The sequence below is a fragment of the Anguilla rostrata genome, chromosome 18 (genome assembly GCF_018555375.3).
Source record: "Anguilla rostrata isolate EN2019 chromosome 18, ASM1855537v3, whole genome shotgun sequence".
In the NCBI taxonomy this organism is placed as follows: Eukaryota; Metazoa; Chordata; class Actinopteri; order Anguilliformes; family Anguillidae; genus Anguilla; species Anguilla rostrata.
Window position 1 is genome coordinate 11,161,784 of NC_057950.1, and position 24,832 is coordinate 11,186,615.

Here is a 24,832-nt window from a genome sequence, read left to right on the forward strand (position 1 = left end):
CCTGTGTGATGTGTCCCCCTGAGCGATGTGTCCCCCTGAGCGATGTGTCCCCCTGTGTGATGTGTCCCCCTGTGTGATGTGTCCCCCTGTGTGATGTGTCCCCCTGTGTGATGTGTCCCCCTGAGCGATGTGTCCCCCTGTGTGATGTGTCCCCCTGAGCGATGTGTCGCCCTGCCCTGCCCTGCCCTGTGTAACAGTGAATGCCTCCAGCGTGGCTGATGACCTGTTGGTATCAGACTGGGGGTAAAGTGCAGTCTGTTCTTCTCCTCTGACTCCGCTCCTCTCCTTGTTCCCCCCACCTCCTCTCAGGCAGTGAGGTGACTCTGCTGAACGGGCCGGTGCTGGCGGAGGACAGGGATATCGGGCCGAACGCCGTGGTCAGGTACCGGCTGCTGGGCCCCAGAATGGACCTCTTTACCGTGGACTCTGTCACAGGTCTGTCACTCAAGATCCCTGTCAGGGGCGTGGTGGCGGCACTGTCTAATTTCAATCATATTTACATCATAATCCCCCCCCCTCATCTTTTAATACCTATTGCATTTCTCTCTCTGTGTCGTCAGGTGTGGTGAAAGTGCGAGGGGGGGCGCTGTTGGACAGAGAGGCGTTCTCAGACCCGCGGGTGGAGCTCTTCCTGGTGGGGGAGGACGTGGGGGGTCTGAACAGCAGTGTCCCCCTCACCATCACCATCCTGGACCAGAACGACAATCCGCCTGTCTTCAGCCCTGCCAGCATCACTGTGCACCTGCCCGAAAACAGCCGCACAGGTGAGCCGCTCTGCGTGCGTAAGCCCCGCCCATGATCCTGTCAGTCACAGCCATGCCGTAAAGCCGTGCCAGGTTCCCTGTCACTCGACCACCCCATTCAGCCCCTTCCCCCCATTCCCTATCACTCACAAACACACCATGAAATCACACTTACTCCCCTACCACTCATGACCACACAGTTGAGCCCCACCCATCTCCCTGGCACTCACAACCACACCATGAAATCACACTTACTCCCTATCGCTCATGACCACACAGTTAAGCCACACCCAGCTCCCTGGCACTCACAACCACACCATGAAATCATACTTACTCCCTGTCGCTCATAACCGCACAGATAAGCCATTCTGGGGCCATTTCCCTGCCACTCACAACCACACCGTGAAAAAAAACACGCTTACTCTGTACCCCTCATAACCACACAGTTAAGCCCCACCCGTTTCACACGGCAAGGGCAAAGTGTGAATATATGCAGGCTCGAAATGTGTCACCAGCCCTCATTTAACCTTCCGCTTCTCCCCGCACGCCCCCCACCCCCTGCTCACCGCTCTCCCGCTCTCCCTCTCAGGGGTGGTGGTGACGCAGCTCTCTGCCAGCGACGCGGACTCGGGCGCTAACGGCTGGCTGCTGTACAGGCTGGAGAGCGGGGCCCAGGACCGCTTCGTCATCGAGTCCTTATCCGGCGCCGTCCTGGTGGCTAACGCTACCCTGGACCGGGAGGAGCGCAGCTCGTACCGGCTGGTCGTCGTGGCCACGGACCGGGGCACCCCGCCCCTCTCTGGCACCGCCACGCTCTCTGTCGTCCTGGACGACATCAACGACTCCCGCCCCCACTTCCTGCAGCCCATTCAGACTGTGAGCGTGAATGAGTCTACGCCAGCAGGCACAGTAGTGGCCACCCTCACGGCTGAGGACCCCGACCTCCGACCCCGTCTGGAGTATTATATCATCTCCGTGGAGGCCACGGATGACGGAAACAACCCAGTGGATGGTCTACACGATTCTTTCGGCATCGACTTCCACACTGGTCAGTTCTGAGGACCTAGTACGCTAACCACCGGGAGGGAGGGGTCCAATATAATTAACCCTAATGTATGTAATTATTATTATTAAAATTCTCATTTTGTAATTACATCTAAATAACTTACCAATAATTTATAACGCACACAGGTGTCCTGATTTGTTGAATTTAGACTCAACAGTATGTTTGTGTCTGTGTGTATGTTTGTGGGTGTGCTTGTGTGTACATGCATCTCCCCAGGTGCAGTGTTTGTGCGTAACCCACTGAACAGAGAGCTGGTGGCCAGCTTTGAGATCATGGTGTCCGTTCACGACAACGCCAGTGACGTCATCGATCAGTCAGTCAGTGTCCCCAATGGTGAGGAGTCTCTTTTCTCTGCGGGCCTACAAACAAGCTTTCTTAATTAAATATGAGGCATGCACAATCAAGCGTTGTAAATGTGGAAGTTATAGATTTCAGTGTTCTCTCTCATTTTCCCTCTCATTCTCCCTCTTTCACACTCCTCTCCTCTCTGGCCATCTTTCCTCTCTCTCTCCGCAGCGAGGCTGACCGTGAACGTGCTGGATGTGAACGATAACGTCCCGCGCTTCCGCCCGTTTGGGGTGTCGAATTTCTCAGAGAAGATTCTGGAAGGGGCTCAGCCCGGGACCACGCTCCTGTCCGTCTCAGCCGTCGACCCCGATAAGGGTCCCAACGGCCAGGTGACCTACCAGCTGCTCCACCTCCCCCGCGGGGGGTACGTGCGCCTGGAGGATCCCTCCACAGGTACGGCACTGTCCTTAAACACACACACTGCCCTACACCCTGACCTTAAACACACACGCTACACAGGTACAGGACTGACCTTAAACACACACACTGCCCTACACCCTGACCTTAAACACACACACTACCCTACACCCTGCCCTTAAACACACACACTACCCTACACCCTGACCTTAAACACACACGCTACACAGGTACAGGACTGACCTTAAACACACACACTACCCTACACCCTGACCTTAAACACACACACTACCCTACACCCTGACCTTAAACACACACGCTACACAGGTACAGGACTGACCTTAAACACACACACTACCCTACACCCTGACCTTAAACACACACACTGCCCTACACCCTGACCTTAAACACACACACTACCCTACACCCTGACCTTAAACACACACACTGCCCTACACCCTGACCTTAAACACACACACTACCCTACACCCTGACCTTAAACACACACACTGCCCTACACCCTGACCTTAAACACACACACTACCCTACACCCTGACCTTAAACACACACGCTACACAGGTACAGGACTGACCTTAAACACACACACTACCCTACACCCTGACCTTAAACACACACACTACCCTACACCCTGACCTTAAACACACAGCCTACACCTGACCTTAAACAACACTACCCTACACCCTGACCTTAAACACACACGCTACCCTACACCCTGACCTTAAACACACACGCTACCCTACACCCTGACCTTAAACACACACGCTACCCTACACCCTGACCTTAAACACACACACTACCCTACACCCTGACCTTAACACACACAACCACCCGACCTAAACACACACTACCCTACACCCTGACCTTAAACACACACCTACCCTACACCCTGACCTTAAACACACCACTCCCTACACCCTGACCTAAACACAACCTCCCTACACCCTGACCTTAAACACACACTACCCTACACCTGACCTAACAACCTCCTACACCCTGCCTTAAACACACACGCTACCTACACCCTGCCCTAAACACACACCTACCCTCACACCCTGCCCTTAAACACACACACTGACCCTACACCCTGCCCTTAAACACACACACGCCTACACCTGCCTAACACCACACTGCCCTACACCCTGACCTTAAACACACACACTACCTACACCTGACCTTAAACACACCAACTGCTAAAACACACTACCTACACCCTGCCTTTAACCACACACCTACACAGGTACAGGACTGCCCTTAAACACACACCCCACACGGGTACAGCAGTCATCACTCTGGTGTCTGAGCCCTGGTGACTGACGTGTCTCTGCTCAGGTAAGATCGTGGCCAACAGGACTGTGGACTATGAGATGGTGCAGTGGCTAAACTTCACCGTGCGAGCCCAGGACCAAGGCACTCCAGTGCGTGCTGTTGAGCTGCCAGTGTTCCTTCAGATCATCGATGTCAACGACAACAATCCAATCTTCACCCAGCCTTCCTACCAGGTGCCTGAAAAGAGCCCAGAATAGTGCAGTGCAGTGCTGCACACATCTCTTTTAGCTGCTCATATGTCTGACGTGAGGCTTTAATCTTCCCGTCTCTTCTACTCCCTGTCTCTGCAGAGGCCCGTGTTCGAGGATGTGTCCCTGGGCACGGTCATTGTGAAGGTCAGCGCCACCGATGCGGATTCCGGATTGTTCGCCATCATCGAGTACAGCCTGGTGGACGGGGAGGGCAAGTTTGGCATCACTCCATCAACCGTGAGTCTCCCTGACTTAAACACATGCGCACGCACACGCACACACACAGATGCACGCACTCGTATGTGCACACACACGCACGCACACACACTCCCCTCTTCCCTTCCTGTTCATCTCCCGTTGTCACTGTTCTGCCCTCGCTCCTCCTCATCACAGGGCGACATCTACATCCTGTCTCCGCTGGACCGCGAGACGAAGGACCACTACACCCTGACAGCAGTTGCCAGGGACAACCCGGGAGGGAGTGCCAACAACCGTCGGGAGAATTCTGTCCAGGTGCGAGGCACTTTATCTGAACTTGTGCACGGCATGCAATCACCACGTTTTCCTTTAGAGGAAACAGCTGTCAGTCTAATACACTAATACATTGAATGCATGCAGTACGATGACTGTGTTCATCTTTAGATATCAGTAATAAATCAGTAATAAATTCAGACTCTGCAATCGTGTTCACAAAAGGGACACCTGCACAGCATTCCATACACACATAATCACACTGCTCACCTGTGGACACCTGTGGTGTGTCTAACACGCACTGTGCAGTGACACTGTTCACCTGTAGACACACGTAATAAATCTAATACATGGCATGGAGTGCATCAGCACATTCACTGGAGAGTTTTGTATATGTTCAGTATGTAGCAGTGTGTAAGCGGAATGTTCTGGACTCCCGCTCCCTCTCTGCCCCGCAGGTCTTGGTGACGGTTCTGGACGTGAACGACTTCCGGCCGCGCTTCTCGGAGCGGGTCTTCAGCACCAGCGTGTTTGAGAACGAGCCGAGCGGGACGTCCATAATCACGCTGACCGCCACCGACCTGGACGAGGGAGAGAACGGCATCCTGACCTACAGCCTGCAGGGGCCCGGCTACGGTGGGAGGCTCAGCCGCCGTTCGTCCGCCATTCATCCGCCATTTCAGCGTGTGGAGCTGGGGCTGCTCACTGTCGTAGTTCTCATTTCAGTTAGTCTGCGTGAGGAGCAGGGGCTGCTCGCAGTCCCAGTTCCTCAGTGCGGGGGTTTCCCTTTTAGGGGCTGTGAGGAACGCTGGAGGATGCTTCTGCAAAATGGGGAAATGATCACTTCTAAGAATGTTTTAATTTCAGTATTTCAAAAATTGACTTCCCAAAAGTTAACCAAACCTAGTTTACAGAAAGACTTAAAGCTGTTAAAAGCCTGCACATATGTGCTTGTGTATGTTCTCTAACAGCTGACCTCCCTGTCCTCCATCCTTTCCCTCTCTCTCTCCCTCTCTCTCTCTCTCTCAGAGGCGTTCTCCCTGGATGAGGACACAGGGCTTGTGCGATCTCAGCGGCTGCTGCAGTCGTTTGAGCGCTTCAATCTGACCGTGGTTGCCACGGATAAGGGTCGCCCCCCCCTCTGGGGCACCGCCTCCCTGCGCATCACCGTCATCGACGTCAACGACAACCGGCCTGTCTTTGTCCGGCCCGCCAATGGCACCATCATGCACATCCTGGAGGTGTGTGTGCGTGTGTGTGTGTGTGTGTAAGAACAATTTGAGTCTGTTGTGTCATTCTCTCTGTCCATGTGAGCTGACCTCCGGTTGCCCCGCCCTCAGGAGCAGCCCCCGGGGCTGGTCGTTTACGAGGTGTTTGCCACGGACAGGGACGAGGGCGTAAACGGAGAGGTGCGCTACGCCTTCCTGCAGACCGGCGCGGGGAACCGAGACTGGGAGAACTTCCACATCGACGCCCTGACCGGCGTCATCACCACAGCCGTCAGGCTGGACCGGGAGAAGCAGGCCCTGCACAGCGTGAGCGCGCCTCACCCTGAGCAAGACACTGACTGGACCTGCACCCTGCCAGACACTTAGACAACACCCTGTCAGTGACACGCCCGCTCACTGAATGACTGACAGCTGGGGCCGTGGGCACTCTGATGGACTGGTTCATTGACCCTGACCGTTTGGTTCTCTCACGCTGACGAGCTGACTGACAGACGCGCGTCTCCCCGTCCGTTCGTCCGCCCCGCGCGAGCCTCACCCTCTCGTCTCGTCCACAGCTCATCATCGTGGCCTACGACCTGGGCCAGCCCGTGCCTTACGAGACCACGCAGCCCCTGCAGGTGGCGCTGTCCGACATTGACGATAACGAACCCGTCTTCCTTAAGCCCCCGGTGAGCACTGCGAGAGGATGAGCGCGGCGCAAACCTTGTGTAGATAGACAGTCCTTCACTTTACCCTGGCTCTGTTACTGATGTAGCATGCTGTGGTTCAGGCCTCTAATAAGGCTCTTGTTTTTGATTGTGTTTGTATGCCTGTGTGTGTATGTGTGTGTGTCTTTGTGTGTGTGTCTGTGTGTGCGTCTGTGCGTTTGAATGTTTTCTCTTTCCCTGTAAATCTGACACATTTCTGACTTGTGCCCGTTTGTTCCGCTTCTCTGTTTCCTGGCCGTCTGCGCCGTGTCTGTCTGTCTGTCCGTCCGTCCCTCTCTGGCCCGTGTCCGTGTGTCTCCCAGCGGGGCAGCTTGCCGTACCAGGAGCTGTACGTGCCGGAGCACGCGGAGCCCGGGACAGTGGTGGGAAACGTGACGGGGGCGGTGGACGCGGACGAGGGCTCCAACGCCGTGGTGTACTACTTCATCGCGGGTGAGACCGGGGGGAGGGCGCGGGAGAGAGTCCCGCCCGTAAGATGTAGATGATGTCAATGATGGGGCCATTTTGTCTTCTGTGTTTTCCCCTTCCCCTGTAAATATGGCGCACTTGTCTCGCCGTGTGAGTTCTGTCTCAGAGATGGAACTGCATTGTAGCCTGTTTGAATGGAGAAACTGCATTCAACCATGAATCAGGAGGGGTTTGAATGCATGGGGGCAGGGAGAAAAAGAACAAGAGAGAAAGAAAGGGATTGAGAGAAGGTGGGAAGAAATCTGTAGGTGGACAAATAGAGCACAACAGACTGTGTCTGAAGCAGTATGCTGGTGAGAATCATTTCAGCGAGGCTCAGAAGTGAATCTTACGAACAGGCAAGGCGGGCAACTGGCTGTGGCCCCGAGCGCTGGGGGCGCGAGGGCTGAGTTTTAGGAGTTGTGGGTAACATGATGACAGGGGAAGTTTGTCAGAAGGGCCCCATGGGAGTTCGTAGGGGGCCCTTCGGAGGCCCTAGAGCCTGTCCGGAGAACTGGAGAATGGCCTCTGGGTAGACTCTGAGGTATTTGTGAAACAGTCTGGGTGCTGAAGGGACTGTGAGCTCCAGGTGGCCTCTGTCTGAGTGCGGCTGATGAGCCTGGGCTGTGGGCCTCTGCTCCACAGTGGGCTACGCTGGGGATAATTTCGCTCTGAGTCTGAGCGGGGTGCTGAGGGTGAAGAAGGACCTGGACCGGGAGGAGATCCCCGTGTACTCCATCATCGTCAAGGCCTCCAGCAACCGCAACTGGACGCCCCCGCGGGGTCAGAGGTCGTCTCGGGCCCGCAGCCTCGACCCCAGCCTTGACCCCACCCTGCAGGAGGTCAGGATCTACCTGGAGGACATCAATGACCAGCCGCCCCGTTTCTCCAAGCTAGAGTACACCGCAGGTACACTGTATGCTGTGTCTGTGAGTGTGTTTGTGTGTTTATGTGTATGTGTGTTTGTGTGTGTGTGTGCATGCATGCATGTGTGTGTGCGCATATATGTGCATGTGTGCATGTGTGCGTGTGTGCATGTGTGTATGGGTGTTTGTGTGTATGTGTGTGCACGCCTGTATATATATGTGCGGGTGGGTTTGTGAGTTTGTGTGCATAAGTGTGGGTGTGTGTTTGTGTCCATGTGTCTGTGTACAACTAATGCTAACTGACTGTCTTAATTTACAATTTAGCAGATGCTTTCAGCCAAAAGTATATTGGACGTGGTAAGCAAACAGCATAAGAAATAAGAGCATGTCTTCTCCTTCTTTTCCTCCTTCCCTCCCAGGCGTGGCAGCGGATGCCAAGGTGGGATCGGACCTGATCAGGGTGCGGGCTGTGGACAGCGACGTGGGCAACAACAGCCTGGTGCTGTACAGCCTGCTGTCCATCCGCTACATCAAGCTGCAGTCCAACGACTCGGACGACGTGGGAAACGTCTTCATCATCGGTCAGCCTCCCCCGCCGGCCCGCCTCCACAGCGCTCTGGGAGTCTGTCAGTAGTTACGCTGGAGCGTCAGGTGATGTTAATGGGAACAGAAAAGAGGATGCTGGTGTACAGTGACACGGCTGACCTGGGCCTGCTCAGAGAACTTCCCTTAAGGAGCAATTAACCAGATCCATGCACGGTATATGCGTCATATGACTGCATCATCGGAATGACGGTTTCGAGACTTTCTGGTTTCTTTTCCTCTAACTAGATATGTGATAGGTTCTTCCTTGATTTATTTTCTATAATCAGGTCTTTTCAAAGAAGACCTCTTTGTTCGGGGAAATAGAGTTCACAGTGTTATTACTTGCTAGTTGTACACCTGGATTTGTACTGTGGCATTATACTAAAATTCACGCCAGCTGGGTCACAGAATAGATGCAATTTCTGTATTCAGAGTACTATCTCTGAGTACCCTGTTCCCTAGCCACACTGCAGCCCCCTGGAATGCTCTATATCGCCCCCTATGGCTTTAAGAGGGAATAGTAGAAAACAAAGTGATGGGCAGTTAGGTGCCAAATAGAGCACTAGCGATGTGTTTGCTGAGTCTTGTACTGACTGATAAATGCTGGGCTTGTGAGCATGATGTATAGTCTTAAAAAGCCATTTTTCCTCTCCTCCCTCCCCAAATATACACACACATACACACACACACACAGGTGAGACAGATGGAATCATTCGCACCTTTGACCTCTTCACCGCCTACGACCCCGGGTACTTTGTGGTGGAGGTGTTGGCGAGGGACTTGGCGGGGCACAGCGACATGGCGGTGGTGGGCATCTACATCCTGAGGGACGACCAGCGCGTGAAGATCGTCGTCAACGAGATCCCGGAGAGGGTCCGCCTCTTCCAGGAGGAGTTCGTCAGCCTGCTGTCCAACATCACTGGAGCCATCGTCAACACAGACGACGTGCAGGTACCCGACACACTCCCACAGGTGGACAGTCCACAGTCAGATATGTCCAGATCAGACCTGGGTCAAATACGTATTTGTTTTGGATTCAAATACTTTTCTACGCTTTACTGATCTTGTCTGGTGTATTGGACCCAATGAAATACTCAATGAAAAAGTGCAAACCCCGCCTTCTGGTCATATTGGCAGGCTCAATTATACCAGGCAATATCAGTAGAGCACAGAAAATATTTGAATCCAAAACAAACACGTATTTGACCTAGGTCTGATTCAGATATGCTCTCTGGGTAGCTCATTCTGTTAGTCAGGATAGTCCCACAGTACTCTACTCTTAATATACTTGAATGCACTTACTGTGTTTTTTTAAGTTGCTCTGGATATGTTTCTTGTGAATGATTGTAATGCCATGTAATATGTGTCCCACCAATCCCTCTCTCCATCTCTCACTCGCCCTTCACATCCCCCCCCCCCTTTCTGTGCAGTTCCATGTGGACAAAAAGGGGCGTGTGAACTTCGCCCAGACGGACGTGCTCATCCATGTGGTCAACAAGCAGACCAATCGCATCCTGGATGTAGAGAGGTGAGAAAGCGGAGGAGGGGCCAGATGAGAAACGAGGGCAAGGAAAAGATGGAGAGAGGGAGAGTTTGAGAGAGGAAGGGATGAAATGGACGGAGTAAAGATAAGAGAAAGAACAGAATAATTAGCAAAGGGAGGCAATCAGAGGGAAGAAAGGAGAAGTAGAGAAGTGACGTTCTTGTTCTGTGTACAGTACACAGTGAACTGTGTTGAGCCATTGTTACCAGGAGTTACAGCGCAATGGTTAAGCAACTGGAGTTGTACTTTGGAGGTTCCTGGTTTGATCTACAGGCCACACAAATCCACCTCTACCCTTGAGCAAGGCATTTGACCCACACTCTTTCTGTAAAAGTCCAGCTGTTGCTGATGCTGTTAGCACCTGGCTCTTTATCCCCGCCCCCTCGATGCCCATCTCCCCTGTGATTGGCAGGGTGATCCAGATGATTGACGAGAACAAAGAGCAGCTGAGGAACCTCTTCAGGAACTACAATGTCCTAGATGTGCAGCCAGCTGTGAGCGGGAAAGCCCCCGATGACCTCACCACACTGCAGGTGTGTGTCAGTGGCTCTGGTGGTTCATGATTCAGTGTCATAAATCCTAAAATAGTAATAATATGATAATTTTGTGCTGTAGAAAATGTTCTGTGTGCACTGTTATTTTTTGTGTACAAAAATTGGTGAAGTTTTGAATAACCCTTTTTATCTACATATATATAAAGGGCTTTACTAATTTTGTCTCTTTGTCTCCCGAACACCCTATCTCCCTATCTTTCTCTCTCCTTCTTTCTGAAAGATGGCCATCATTATCCTGGCTGTGTTGCTCTTTGTGGCTGCTATGCTCTTCATCTTCATGAACTGGTACTACCGCACAGTGTAAGAGTCTTCTTGTCTGTGACGTCATACTGCAGGTCACATGACCTTCTGGTTCTGCACTTTGCACAGCCTTGCTAGTAGGTCTGGTAGTTATCACCCTGTAAGAATGCTGCGTATAAATCCACTCAAATAAAATATTTTTCCCATCGTTGCCAAGAGTTTCCTCTCTGTTACGGGCATTACTGTTTTTAGTACTTTCTTCCACGTTATCTGTGTCTTGCGTGCAGAAGTGCTGAATTGTAATGGATTGGCTGAACTCTCTCCCCTCAGGTCATAACGCCTCACTCATTGTCTTTTGAAACAGCCAGCCTGACAGATTCTGAACATGTCAGTTAGGGTTGCGTCATAGGAGGAAGTTTAAGAGGAATTTACGATAAACTCCAGCTGTATGAACCCTCCCCTTACCCTGCCAACGCATGTACTATTGCAACAGTGCCTGTTCCTCCATATGTCTTTTTTTTTGCTGCATTGCAATTTTCTAGGTAATTTTTTGAGAAGCAGCTCCAACCACACACACTCTATCTCTCTGTATCACACTCGCACACCACTACCCCCACTCAGCCTCTCTCTCTCTGCCCACAGACACAAGCGGAAACTGAAGGCGATCGTTGCAGGATCAACAGGTGAGCAGCGAGGTAGGAGGGACAGCCCCTGCCCACACCTCTGAGAGTCACAGCAGGAAGCAGTGAGCCTGTGGCCCTTTGAGGGAGGTGGGGGAGGGGGGGGTGGGGCAGGATGAACGGGGTGGGATGGAGCGGGGCAGGCCAGGTACTCAGACACTGTGTGGATCTCTCATTATTCATTCCTGTCTACTGTCATTCAGGGAACCAGGGCTTCATGGACATTCTGGACATGCCCAACACCAACAAATATTCCTTTGAAGGGTGAGCACAGACCGATAGCCATCTCCATGGTAACAGACTGCGACTGACAGGCATCTCAGCAGTTACACACTCACAGATAGACATCTCCATGGTGCCACACCCGGACAGAAGGGTGTCAATATGTTAACACACAGACACAGGCATCTCCATGGCAACACTCATGGAGAAAAAGGGAATTCCACACACAACACACACACGGGCCTTTCAGCAGCTGTGTACACAGACAGACGAGCATTGTCATGGTAACTGTGTTCAGATGGGTATTCCTGTGTGTTGTGCCGTGTGTTAATATGTGTATGAATGCGTGTCACGTTGTGTATCCAGGGCCAATCCCGTGTGGCTGGACCCCTTCTGCCGGAATCTGGAGCTGGCAGCTCAGGCGGAGCACGAAGACGACCTGCCGGAAAACCTCAGTGACATCACAGACCTGTGGAACAGCCCCGCCCGCACACACGTGAGCGCGCGTCGCCCTGGCACACTGCAGCGTGGCACCACCCGCCGTGACACAGAATCACGCTTCACCCGTCTCTCTGCTGCCCCCTGCAGGGCACGTTCGGCCACGAGCCTCAGGCCTCGAAACCCGAGGACGACCGCTACCTGAGAGCAGCCATCCAGGAGTACGACAACATCGCCAAGTTGGGCCAGATCATGAGGGAGGGGCCAATCAAGGTGAGACTTTTGCCATGTACACGCCATTTTTCTGTGAGCCAAAACTCATTTGGCACTCCCGAGAGGCCACACCTACCTCCACTGAGCAGGGGCCACAGAATTATCTGTCCAGGCAGTTATACAGTTCAATATATTCCACAAGCTCTAGCTCTGGGCTTCACTTCAACAAACTGTAGTGATGTGCATACTGAAAATTAGTCATTTGTACTGCTGGTTTCACCAACTTCAGGTAAAACCTATCGCTGTATAGAGAAATGATGTGCAGAGGGAGCAGGTATCCGCAAATGACTACAGCCCTCTGTGTTTGATCTATGATTTTTAATGTCTGTCAGTGTAGGCCGGACTGTATGCACAGGGAACCCTGTTCATGTCAAGATGTTTATGCTGTAAGGTCACAGGCTGTGATGATGACCGATGTGACTGCCATTTCTGTCAGGGTTCACTGCTCAAAGTCGTGCTTGACGACTACCTGAGGCTCAAAAAGCTGTTTGCCGCCCGGCTGGTCACCAAGTCCACCAGCGGCGACCAGTCGTCCGTCACAGAGGTGGGAGACAGGAAGTACAGATTCACTCTGGCTGCTGTGCTATCTTCTTCCCTGCCTCTGGGGGGAGCCGTTTCCCCACTCGGTTTCCTTCTCTGCAGGTCCGTTATTTTTCCCAGCCTACAGAGGGCACTGTTTCACTGGTCATGGCCCCTCTTGCTGTTGCTGTGTTCCCTCTCTGCCTTTGAAGGGCTTCTCCTGCTGTAGCAATGTTCTCTCATCCAGCACTACCTTTAGAGGGCACCACAGTGTTCTTATTGTAGTCTCCTCCTCTAGAGGGCGCTGTTGCATCTGTGTCCCTGGCTGAACACCTCCCTGCAGGCTGTGACCTCACTCTGCCTGCTGTTCCTTGCAGCCTCCTCTGCAATGATGGCTTACTTAAACTTTCCTCCGTTGGCATGGCAGAAACCCAGTGCTTCTGTGTGCGTGACATTCGGAATTAAGCTCTTCACCTACTGTCTCTGTCTCTCTTGCTCTCTCTTTCTGTCTCCTCCACGGACCTTCTGCATCTTCACCTCCTTCACTCTGTCCATCCTTCTGCCCTCACCTCACGCCCTACTTCCTTGCCTCCTGTGTTTTCCACTCCTTTGCTTTTTCCCTCCTCTCATTCCATCGATCGTCCCTTTCCCACTTCAGCTGATCCAGAGTGACCTGGATGAGGAGGATGAAGAGCGTTTGGGCATGGGGGGCGGCCGGGGCACCCTGCGCTTCAAGCACAAGCTCCCCGTGGAGCTGAGGGGCCCGGAGGGCGTGCACGCGGTCCACGGCAGCACGGGCACGCTCCTGACCTCTGACCTCAACAGCCTGCCGGAGGACGACCAGCGCGCCCTGGCGCGATCCCTGGAGGCCCTGCATGCCGACGGCGGTCTCTACGCCGACCGCAACGCCCGCACGGAGTCCGCCAAGTCCACGCCCCTCCACCGCACCAAAGACTCGGACACGCTGTCCGAGAGCCCGCTGGAGATCACGGAGTTATGACTAGCCGAGGCCTCGCTGGTCTGAGGACTGTGAAGTGTGCGCTCCGATCCCGCCCCCTTCCTCCTCCTCCTCCTACACCCTCCACACAGACTGAGTTTAAGGGGATGGAAGGGTGTGCTGGGACAAAAAGGTGTACTGTGTGCATTCTGAGAAATCAGTCAGGGTGTGCTTCCCCCTCTCTCTCCAAACCCAAAACCAGCCTGGATTCCTCTGCTAGAGCTGAGTGGGGTAAGAAAGGCAGAAAAGACAAGGGACACCTCTTCAGTCCTAATGGATTCTTTCTGAAGCTGGATAAAATGAAGACACAAAAGAGAGTAGTTTCTGAATGACTGTTTCAGAATGGCTTGAATTAAGCACTACGGCACGCAACTGTGACCTGCAACCTGTGACCTTTCTGAGCAGCACAAGTATTTCTGAAAGTTTGTGCAGAGGAAACTGAACTGTAAAATAGATGTTTAGTAAAGAGACAGCTGAAAGGCAAGGTTGTGGGCACAGGAAAAAAAAAATCATTCCAGTCCTTGAGAGAGAAATGGACATGCTCACTTATTTTCCTCCTACGAGTGTTTTCTCTCAAGAGCCTTGACCCTGTTGACCCCTGGACAGTCCAAGGCCTCGTTACAAACACTCTGGAAGCGACCTTGAGGAAGCACACACACGCACACATACACACACCTACGCGCGCACGCAATCAGACCAGCGGCAGGCCACAGCTAGCTTTTACTCTGTGTCATGTTTGAATTCTTCATGTTTGGGGGGCAGGGTTTAAGGGTGGGGGGTCAGGATTTAGGGGTGGGGGGGGGGGGGGAGGGTCAAGGGTGGTCTAACATATGGTAATAAGGGGACTGTGACTGTATCTCATCATCATTCTCAGCACAAGGAGCTGGAACATATATTTGGACTCTTAGGGGCTGCAGTAGAGGGACCAGAGTGAGGCTCCCATATCATGTGTCTGGAGTCACCAGTGACGACAGCAATCAGCATGATCTCAACGGGAGAGAATTTGTGTATTCATCGCTGCCCCTAGAGGTGCGACCAGCAGGTCCAGCTCCCAGCGCCATCGCGAGAAGGCACAAAGCCGACCCAACTGCATTCCCGTGACGTTAACTGTGCACAAAGGCACGCTAATGCACAAGCGTTCAGCACGTCGACTCGAGCTGAACGCAACCGAACCCCATTTCCGCTGAGCTCGGCACGCTGTTCTTCTCTCTTGCAGCGGAAACGCAGCCAGCGACTGGGCCAGGCCAGCCGGGTTAGGTGTGTCTTTCCAGTGGATGGGACCTCACACTGTAACATCACCGTAATGCCGTGTCACGCAACTGACTCATGGTTCGCCAATGGGAGCCATGTTTTTACCTGCACAAACTGGACATCCTGGGCCCGGCGAGCCCAGGCCTGGCCCACCAGAACTCTCTCTGTTCCTTCTTTTGTTCCTTAATTTCCCTTGAATGAAGGGATTAAGAGTGGGCATCTAGGCAGTTAACGAAACCTGGAAAAAGGAGGATTTTAATAGAGGGGGTAGGGGGGGAGTTCAGCTGCTAAATAAAATCTTAATTTCCCCTGCCTCACCTCATCTTCACAAGCAGAAGCTTAAACTACTGCCACTGCAGGACAGACTCTACATGGATTTATTTTTTTAATTATTATTTTTCTTGGTTTCGTTTTTTAAAAAATTAAGTTGCAATAGAAGGGAAAATATTTTTGAAAAAAAAAAGCTGATTTACCAAAAGGTTGTGAAAGATTGAATTGTGTTGGAACTGTCATTTTTGTTACCCATGGTAATTTTTTTACATCAGGCCGTTTGTTTAGTGAGTGTGCTCTCGTTATGTTTTTGTATTCCTGTTTTGTAAGTTTTTAATTTATTACTGTTGTTGGCGAATCTTGTTGAATGGTCTGTTGTAATAAAGGAAGTATGGAACAGCTGCTGGCCCGTTTGAGGAGGTGGCCGGAACATAGCCAAGCACAACACCACTCCCTCACTGAAGAATTCCTCTGGCTGTGGTGGCACAGACGCAGGATATTAAAACATTTCAACAGTAACCGGGGAGACATATTAAATTCTGTCACACAAACGAGAACATTTGTGCTTTCGTTCGCACAGCAGTTATTCCAGTGAGCGAGATGCTTTTATCTGGGAATGCTCCATTTAATGCCCAACTTGAACTGGTTAAAAACAAAAACCTCTGAATCTTCACATTTCAAATAAAAAAGATTTAAATGTTCTGGAATCAAAGTTGGAAAAATTGTAAAAAATAAAAATTCCACCTGCATGGTAACAAGACATGAGTAAAGCAAATATGGTGCAACTATGAGAAAAACTCCAATGAAAGCATTTGATTTGATGTAGAAAATATTAATCAAATCAGAATGGTAACATACCACTGACTTGCCATCTTGGTATGACCAACTAAATGCTTTCCCTGGGTTAATTTCTCTTTTTCTAGAGGTAAATTAATATCTGAATTTGATACAATTACTACATTATGTATTATTTTAAAGTTAAAACAAAGGTGCTTCTGGGAACATGGCCTTAGGCACCCTTCAAATGACCATCATTTAAAAGAATTGTGATAAAAATGATGAACTTTTTTAAAAATTATTTAAATTGGAATTTGTCCTTTTTTTAATATATTTATTCAATGGCTATGCCAGAAGACAACGCAGAACTGTGCGGCACTAAGAGTGTGTGCTTTAAAATGCCTGGTTTTCCATATTGTTGTTCAATATTGACAGACCTTTTCCGGGGTATAATTTCCGGTTCTTGGTTAGTACGTGTACTACTACGTCCTCCGCTCCCATCATTAGTAATGGCGTTAAGAGCCACAGAACTATGCGGTACAAACAAAAAACCAAAACAGCCAAATATAAGTTTCCATTGTTCTCCTGAGGAACAAGACCGTAAGACGAAGTGGGTTCACGCCATGTAAGGAGAAAGGAAGGTAGCTAAGTTACGTTGTTTGAAATAACGAATTCAGTTTACATATATGTGTAACATTTTGAGGAGGGAGATATGTTTCCAACGCTAAAATGTAGGTAATAATAAACCGTGAATACGTAAACATTTCATGGACAATACTACAACAGGTAGTTTGATATCATAACACCGACCTCGCACCTATGCCAAGAGAACATGGAGGTATTTAATCAAATGGAAGTTATAGAGAATTTAGCTAGATGGGTAAGATATTGGTTAAATAGTGTAGACACAAAGATGTTAATAGCCTGTTTACTGGCTGGGCAACGTTTCTGATAGCTGCTACTAAACTATACAAGCGTTATGTAACATGGTTAGATAGAACAACACTTTTTTAACATCCTCAAGAAGTGAATAGCTGTTCTGACGTTAAATACAGGTTATAGGTAATTAACAGACTCTAAAAGCTAGTTAGCAAACGGCTAACGTTAGCTAGCTACTTAATGCCTTGATATTTAACGAGAACTTCATGGAAATGTGTCACAAGGATATTTGGGCTACTGATCGAAGAAATTTTTTACAAGATGTGTGCAGATCTCCAAATGCCACTAGGGGGAGCCATAATTCAAATGTTTTAGCTGGAGCCCCACGTTTGACACATGTAGAAGGATGCGGGGACCCAGAAAGCAAGTTTTCTGCCGCAATGACATTGAACTTATTGTGATGTGCTAACATGGTAGCGTAGATGGAAAGATAGTATTTACACGTTTTCAATAGCCTTTCATAGTGTAAAATATACCCCTCAGGTCATTTGACAATATGGTAGGATATGCTGCCCAAAATAAGAATGCTTTTGTCCGTTTTGACGCAATTGTTCATTAACATTAATGTGTTAACAAAATAGTAAAATAAATATGGCAGAAGGTAGGCAGTATTGTTCCTCCTTGGGGTGTCCAAGGATGGCTGTATCCGTTTCTGGATGTCACGATAACTTCTGCTCATTAAATTAGCCCATTCATTTTGTAGTTGATATTCTAGCGACGTTTATGAATGACAGCTTTAGACTGTTGCTGTATCCCAAAAATGAAACCTCTTTCGTGGTGTAATCTCTACCGTTAAACCATCCTACGCGTTTTCAGCTAATAAGCTCATTTGGCCAATGTAACTGCTGACGAAAACATACCGGCCCTGTAGGAATGGAATTGTCACTTAGGGATTATGGCTCCCCCTGGTGGTAATTATATACACATCCATTTTGTACCTTTCTTCATGAATAAAGAATTTGAAGAACTAGATTGTCGGTTCAACTCAAATATCTTTAAAGAACCAGACAATCTACAGTAGTAGTAACAAACAAGCGCAATCAACAAAAAATTTGAGCAAACAAATGAACACACCAGTGAATTATTTTGTCCTTTATTTCGTTCTCAAACTACATAGAAAATGTTTTTTAAACTGAATGGGTTACGTGCAACCAATGAAAGCAATCAGCCACCATCCACATCAGCTGAAGTGAACAGAAAATGGATGAGACCCAGATTCTGTGTGCTGGTTCTGAGGCCCTTTTGGACCTACTCCAGGTCTATGACACAGATCATGTGGCCCGGGTGGCGCTGCTTCCTGTTACGGACGCAGAGGTCGTCGTGGACCCACCCATCGACATCTTCTTCAGAGTCCGGTTCAGCTGCACACAGAAAATAAAACCAGTGAAAAAAGGTACGGTACAAAATCTACCATATGCATTTGCTAAATTACACAATGTACAAATACATGATGCATTGCAAAGACAACTATATCTGATCAACCGAAGCACGTGAATCTATGAAGGGATGTTCCAGAAAGATCTGGAAGCTCAAAATGTATCAAGGGCTGGTTTTTGATTATTTTAAGAAAAACTTAAGACAGAATACAATTAAGAATTCTAGCCACTTATTTACACAAGTTAATCGAGTATTAAACCAAATGTTTAATCTATTATGGGTCACTAAATTCATATTCAGAGCTGGTATTTCTGAACTGAAGTATTTCACAGCTGATTGCAAAACAAGCTAACGTGCATTAAGGAAAACATTTTGTGAATAGTCTGTTTAATAATTGTTATTAAATATAGTTCAGTATAAAATTCTGCTTCATCAAGGTTGTGGTATCAAGAGAACTCATTGGGCAGTTTAAAGTGTATAGTAAATGGAAACTACATTTTCCAGTGTAGACTGCATTAATAGACTCCAGCATAAGACCAACATTACTTTCTCACCTCCTCAAACTTGTGAATCTGTCTGATGAAGAAATCTCCATAGCGACGGGCCACCTTGGTGTCTGCAATGTGGATCATATCCTGCAGATGCAGAAGGAAACGGTCAGGTCTACATTTGCCTTTGAAGGAAAGTAATTATTACCTGAACACAGCTGAGAACACAGCTGCAAACAAACGTCACCCCTGATGCAATACCAGCCACTCATATTGTGAATGTAGAACAAACGCTCCCACGCCCACCAGAAGAAGCACACAACCAGTAATTGTAGAAGTAGACATCAATGGTACTTGGCACACCATCCAGGTACAAACGTACAGGCACACACACTTTCCTTGTCTCTCTCTCACACACACACACACACACACACACACACACACACGTGTACGCGTACAGACATGCGCAGACCTTGTCGATGTAGAAGTCCACCTCGGAGGCAGACTGGAACTCCCCATCCAGGGCCGAGATGCCGCTGGTCCACACCAGGTTCTTCATCTTGTGCTTGAAGACCAGCAGCTGGATACGGAACTCCTGCTCGGTCATGTCCAGGAACCCTGCCAGTTTGGCCACCGGCATCGTGGTGTACAGCTTCAGGAAACTGACAAAGAGAACAGTGAGCACACTGTGAGGGGGTCTGTGGACAGAACCTGTGAATGGGGAACACAGAGAGGCAGGCCTGTGTTCCACCATCCACAGCAGAACATGTGGATCATTTAAAAATAACAGCGCCTGCAGATAACCGAACACAAACAGAACCTGCGCATTACAGAACACAGAAACCCAGAGCCTGCAGATAACAGAACACCGATAAAGCCAGAACCTACAGAACACGGATAAAGCCAGAAACTACAGAACACAGATAAAGGCAGAACCTGCAGATAGGCAGTACCTGCGGATGGTGGAGAGCTGGGCCTGCTGCTGTACTTCCTCAGCGAACACTTTGAGCTGCTGCTGGAAAGGCTCTTTGTGGTAGTTGGGGTGGACGTTGTCATAGTTAGGCACCACAGGGGACAGGAATTTGGGGCAGGCGAAGCTGAAGAGCTCTTCAAACACCTGAAGATCACTGCGGGGAACAAGGAGGTCAAAGGCACTAATTAATATACATGTACAGCAAATGCTATATATAGAGCAAAGCACAATTATATTAACTATGATTATACCCGAAAACAGTTAATGCACAATTTAACCTGTAGGATGAAACAGTTCTCCAGAAGGAGGGCATTCTTTAGTAATTGTATCTATGCCCCCGTGGAGAACTGCTGTCATTTGACTGAAATTCTGTGCCATAAAACGGGGTTTTGTGGGCGACTCACCCCTTCTGCATGCGTAGCATCTTGTCCCCGTACTTCTCCCTGAGCTGGGTGTGGATGCTCTCGTCAATGCGCATGGGGTACATGGTCAGAGCGATGGCCAGCAGGCCGTGCATCTGCTCGTTCTGCTTGTTTATCTAGACAGGAAGTGACATACAGGAAGTGATTTAAAAACCAATCGAGGCAGCTGCTAAATTTCTGTATCGAGTGATTATATTGCACGAGAAAGCCAAGAAGGGCCACAAATCCTAATACCACGTTCTCTCAAAAAGGTTGTTAAAAATGAAACAAGGAGGAAGTATTTACTGACAGGAAAAAGGAATACAATGAGCAAGTGCGCGCACACACATACATATGTTTATATGAAAACAGCCCCTCTTTTCTCTGGGGCCCCATCATTTCCCTCCTAAGGCTTCTGGTGAGCCTGTGAGCCTGGACTGACCATCTCGTATTTGTAGGTGGACCTCTGGAACATGTTCCTGGTTCTCTGGATGTAGAGCAGGATGTTGGCGAAGACGCGGATGGCATCCTGGTATCGCCTCATCATCAGGTAGGCAAAGCCCACGTAGTAATATGTGGTGATCTGGCACTCAGGCACCCGGGAGTACATACTCTGGCAGAAGAGAGGGAGAGGAGGAGGGATAGAGAGAGGAAAGGGAAAGAAGTGAGGGAGAAGGAGAAAACAAATGTGAGGGGAAACAGGGAGTATGGGGAGGATGATGAAGAGCAAGATTAACCAAGGTAGCTGGGCATAAACACATCACATATGAGACACCAGGATGGGTTTCTTCACTTCAGCTATTATAGCCCTGATCAATCCTGGTCATCCAGGTCCTATTAAACGCATTCTACTCTGTGCTCTACTATGAGCCACTACTGAGGGTGTTCAGCAACCACTGGCATTCCTCTTGAACAAAAAAATCTTGTGTCCCATATCACTAGATGAAGCTATCTGGAAAAACAACAGAGAACCTCCAGGATGTTGTAGCTGGGGTGCAAGTACATCTGGCTGGATGGACACAGGGAACAGATGATGGATGGCCTCTAGCATATCTGACCAGCTTTTATAAAGTGGCAAACTCCTAGCGGGCAGAGTGTGCGCCCTTCCTCAGTACCTTCTTGTTGAGCTCGATGTTCTCCAGGACCTTGATGGCCTGGTAGTAGTCTCCCAGCAGGGAGTGCAGACGCAGCAGCCCCACCAGGCTGAAGTACCCCAGCATCTTGTAGAGCGAGTGGCGGCCGTACTCCCCCGCCACGCTCTCCGGGTCGCCTGCGTCACAGAGCACAGGAATGGTCACACCACAGAGCACAGGAAGAGCGTCACGCTCCAGGGTCATACCACAGAGCACAGGAAGAGCGTCACACTCCAGGGTCATACCACAGAGCACAGGAAGGGTCACACCACAGAGCACAGGAAGGAAGAGCGTCACACTCCAGGGTCATACAGTGGCACGCTACACCTCTCTGTGCAACCGTGGATACCAGAATGCTCAAGAAAGGACAGCTCAACGGGCATGACCGGTTTTCCCATGTAGCACTAAGAGACCACTACTCCTCTCCTGCCCAACAGTGAAGTGAGTGAGTGCTGAATTTCTGTCACTCCTCTTCCTCCTGCCTTTTCTTTTCTGCTCTTCTCCTCCTAGCCTCCTCTGTTTTTAGTGCTTTCCCAGAGTTGTGTCTCACCCCCGCTGGTGTACACCTCCAGCTGCCGGTTGATGTTGCTCTTGTCCACCAGGGAGTGGAGCACGTTCAGAACACTGTGGACGTTCCAGATCTTGGGGTTGTTCCGCAGGAACTCGATCTCTTCTTCGGACTTCTTGGCCGTCTTGCAGCGATACTGGCTGAACGACTGGAACTGAAGATGGAGGGAAAGAAGTGGGGAGTGACAATCTATACCGCCAGTGCATTGGAACACAAATTATCACCAAACCACAGAAGCAGAGAAACCGCAGAAGAAGACACAAAGACGCAGACGTGCTAAATCTATCCCAATAATATGAAAGGGGTGAAAAATTCATAAAGACTAAATTCCAACTTTGATACCTGATAGATGAACTCATCAATGATGTCCCAGAGCCATTGATTAGGGAGTTCCAAGGGAGCGGGTCCATCGGCATCTGAAGGATATGTAGGAACCAATCAGATAACTTACAGTAACACTATAGGTCCTAAGAGAAGCTTTAAGCATACTTTGCAAATAAACCAATTTTACAGCATGATTTAGAACATAAGACTTCAATCCAAGGATCAGGTGCAGACAGTGAACACAAAGTCTAATGACAAGAACATGCACGTCATCTTGCAAACTTACTGAGAATGTAGTTGAAGAGATTGCAGTAATTGTAATATGACTCAAATCTCTGGTCAAGAGTTGGTCCACCCTAAAAACCAAGAGGATAACCATATATTATGTCTTGCAAAACAAGATTATTACTTTAAAAAAAGGATACACAAAAGATTCAGGGGTGCATTACATAGACGGAATGCACAATATACCCCAGAGGTACTGGCAGGAAATTAAGTCTGTTCCCAACAAATGGCTCTGGACCTCATGCCCACTGTGTGAACCACTTTTAAACTTTGAATGCACTTTCTCAGTCAAACATACTGCTCACTGGTGTCTTCCAAGTGTCCTGCGTACTCAACCATCTGACTGGAGAGTGTCAGGGCAGGCGAAGGAGTCGATACTCACACTGACTTTAGCATAGATGTGTCTGTAGTACAGCTCTTTGTACAGGATCAGGAACACAGCATCTGGGCAGGGAAAGAGTAGAAATACGAGGGGGAGAGAATCCACACACAAAAATAAAAAAAACATCAAAAGCTGATAACGCAATACGGAATGAATGACATGTCCTATTCCCAAATGGTTTCCCTAAAAATGGTATGACTAAGCAGAAGACTTTGGTATTGCAAGAAGAATGAGGAATGGTTACTGACTGCACTGACCGTTCCCCACCAGGGAAGCGATGGCTTCAGCCTCTGGCCAGGGAGACGTCTTAAAGAAGCGGTCAGTCAACTTATTCCAGCTGGACAACGGAATCAAGAGAACAAAGGGAAGAAGGGAAGCCACAGTTTGTCAATAGTGAAAATTAACTACTGCATTAACTAGCATCTTTTAAGAAAGGTCTGTGTGTTGCTTCCCATCCTTTCTCGATAAAACACATTGGTTACATATATTGTCGTTACCATGACGAAGTGGATTTTTACAACTACTGGTAGCTGTGACAACAGTAGTTCTATTCCATTTACCCAATGGATTACATTGTCTGGTCAGATCCCGACCCTTAACCCAGGGAGAAGTTTAATGCAATATTTTCATTTGCACGCCCACCCTGAAGCTTCCAGCTAGTGAGATATAGGCAGGTTTACCTGGTCTCGTAGACCTCCTGGATTTCGTAGATTTTCTGTTCAATGCTCTCGCTTGAAACGCGATTAGCCTGAAGCTCGTACACCTTCTGATCGATCAAGTCTGAGATTGTCTTGTGGAAGTACTGCAAAAAATTCTTAATGACCTCCGGGATTACGTGATACGTCTGCTGCTCATACTGACGCTCGTACGCTAGATCAGCCTTCGGGTCGCCTGCATAGGGGTAAATCAGAGTGAAAGCAGGACACGTAAGGGGTTGGTCATTTTCTCCGCCAAATGCCTCGAGAGCATCAGCTGCAGTAGAAGGTGCGCACCATAGATGAACAAATGACTTAAATCATCTTCATTCAGTACGTCTTCAACAAAATGCACCGGACATACATTTTACATCAGCAACGCGCTTTCTTGTCTGAGCGTTGGGATCATGCTTACCAGTATGAAGGTCGTAATCGTTGGAGTAGGAATACGGATCGTACTGTCAAGGCAAAAACAGTAGGTTTTCATTCAGTATGGGCGATAGACAGTTTGCTAAAAGGTCTTATCGACCTAATCTGAGGCATTGGACTGTCACATTCGAATATGTATGCATGCCAGCTCCCATGTTTTAATTGTTTATCCTGTACTGGCTTGCTACTGCTATCATGTAGTTAGCTCAGGTTACAATGCACGTATAAACCACCTAGCTAGCTAGGTAGCATATCAACATATGTTTTCACAAAGTGGACGAAAGGACTGCCTAGCGAACATCTTGTGAGTCTCTGTGGCTATGTAGGCAGCATGTTAGGGTAGTTGGCTAAACCCGGCAGGCTACAGCACACCACGCTGACTACGCGTGTTTTTTTCTGCTACATCTTACAGTCGATTAATACTTTTTCTACTTCAGATTAGTCAGCGACGATACTAACTTCTTCGGTTTCCTCGGTCGGATACGACATTCTGTTAGAATTGATCCAATCTGGTCAAAACTGACGTTAAACCAGGCACGGCTCCGGAGAAGATGCAACTCTTCGACAGCAGGAAAGAAAGGAAGATGCGTCATAGAAACTTCCGGGGGCAGCCTCGAGTTACTGCAGGATTGTGGGACAGTGGCGGAATTACGGGCTCGCTACAAAGTGGCGACGCATTCACTTATTGTATAGCCATGTGATCCTGACATAATGTTT

At 49.2% G+C, this 24,832-nt stretch overlaps 2 protein-coding genes across 3 annotated transcripts in view; one reads left to right on the forward strand and one right to left on the reverse strand.

Annotated features, from left to right (window-relative positions):
- Nucleotides 1-16,201, forward strand: part of cdh23 (cadherin-related 23) — a 159,815-nt gene extending 143,614 nt beyond the window's left edge. The window contains exons 42-66 of the mRNA XM_064318147.1: nt 310-435; nt 561-764; nt 1,333-1,791; nt 2,026-2,142; nt 2,326-2,550; nt 3,865-4,034; nt 4,152-4,289; nt 4,446-4,565; nt 4,982-5,159; nt 5,553-5,764; nt 5,864-6,058; nt 6,307-6,420; nt 6,762-6,891; nt 7,552-7,815; nt 8,192-8,353; nt 9,052-9,308; nt 9,788-9,885; nt 10,313-10,433; nt 10,675-10,754; nt 11,337-11,377; nt 11,578-11,638; nt 11,963-12,092; nt 12,185-12,307; nt 12,744-12,851; nt 13,485-16,201. Of these exons, the coding sequence (XP_064174217.1) occupies nt 310-435; nt 561-764; nt 1,333-1,791; nt 2,026-2,142; nt 2,326-2,550; nt 3,865-4,034; nt 4,152-4,289; nt 4,446-4,565; nt 4,982-5,159; nt 5,553-5,764; nt 5,864-6,058; nt 6,307-6,420; nt 6,762-6,891; nt 7,552-7,815; nt 8,192-8,353; nt 9,052-9,308; nt 9,788-9,885; nt 10,313-10,433; nt 10,675-10,754; nt 11,337-11,377; nt 11,578-11,638; nt 11,963-12,092; nt 12,185-12,307; nt 12,744-12,851; nt 13,485-13,826 (4,175 nt within the window). The 3' untranslated portion in view covers nt 13,827-16,201. The remainder of the gene's footprint in view (nt 1-309; nt 436-560; nt 765-1,332; nt 1,792-2,025; nt 2,143-2,325; nt 2,551-3,864; nt 4,035-4,151; nt 4,290-4,445; nt 4,566-4,981; nt 5,160-5,552; nt 5,765-5,863; nt 6,059-6,306; nt 6,421-6,761; nt 6,892-7,551; nt 7,816-8,191; nt 8,354-9,051; nt 9,309-9,787; nt 9,886-10,312; nt 10,434-10,674; nt 10,755-11,336; nt 11,378-11,577; nt 11,639-11,962; nt 12,093-12,184; nt 12,308-12,743; nt 12,852-13,484) is intronic.
- A 1,930-nt stretch (nt 16,202-18,131) lies between these two features.
- Nucleotides 18,132-24,733, reverse strand: eif3s6ip (eukaryotic translation initiation factor 3, subunit 6 interacting protein). 2 transcript variants are annotated; one of them, XM_064317621.1, is made up of 15 exons: nt 24,575-24,733; nt 24,102-24,144; nt 23,672-23,882; nt 23,249-23,328; nt 22,992-23,053; nt 22,611-22,680; nt 22,343-22,416; nt 21,983-22,154; nt 21,415-21,569; nt 20,742-20,912; nt 20,303-20,436; nt 19,879-20,052; nt 19,398-19,587; nt 18,992-19,072; nt 18,132-18,421 (listed from the first exon to the last, which is right to left on the reverse strand). In XM_064317621.1, the coding sequence occupies exons 1-15, from the start codon at nt 24,602-24,604 to the stop codon at nt 18,332-18,334; spliced, it is 1,737 nt and encodes a 578-aa protein (XP_064173691.1). In that variant the 5' UTR covers nt 24,605-24,733; the 3' UTR covers nt 18,132-18,331. The 2 variants fall into 2 exon arrangements, with proteins under 2 accessions (XP_064173691.1, XP_064173690.1); XM_064317620.1 differs by having other exon boundaries at nt 23,240-23,328.
- Nucleotides 24,734-24,832: the final 99 nt, after the last annotated feature.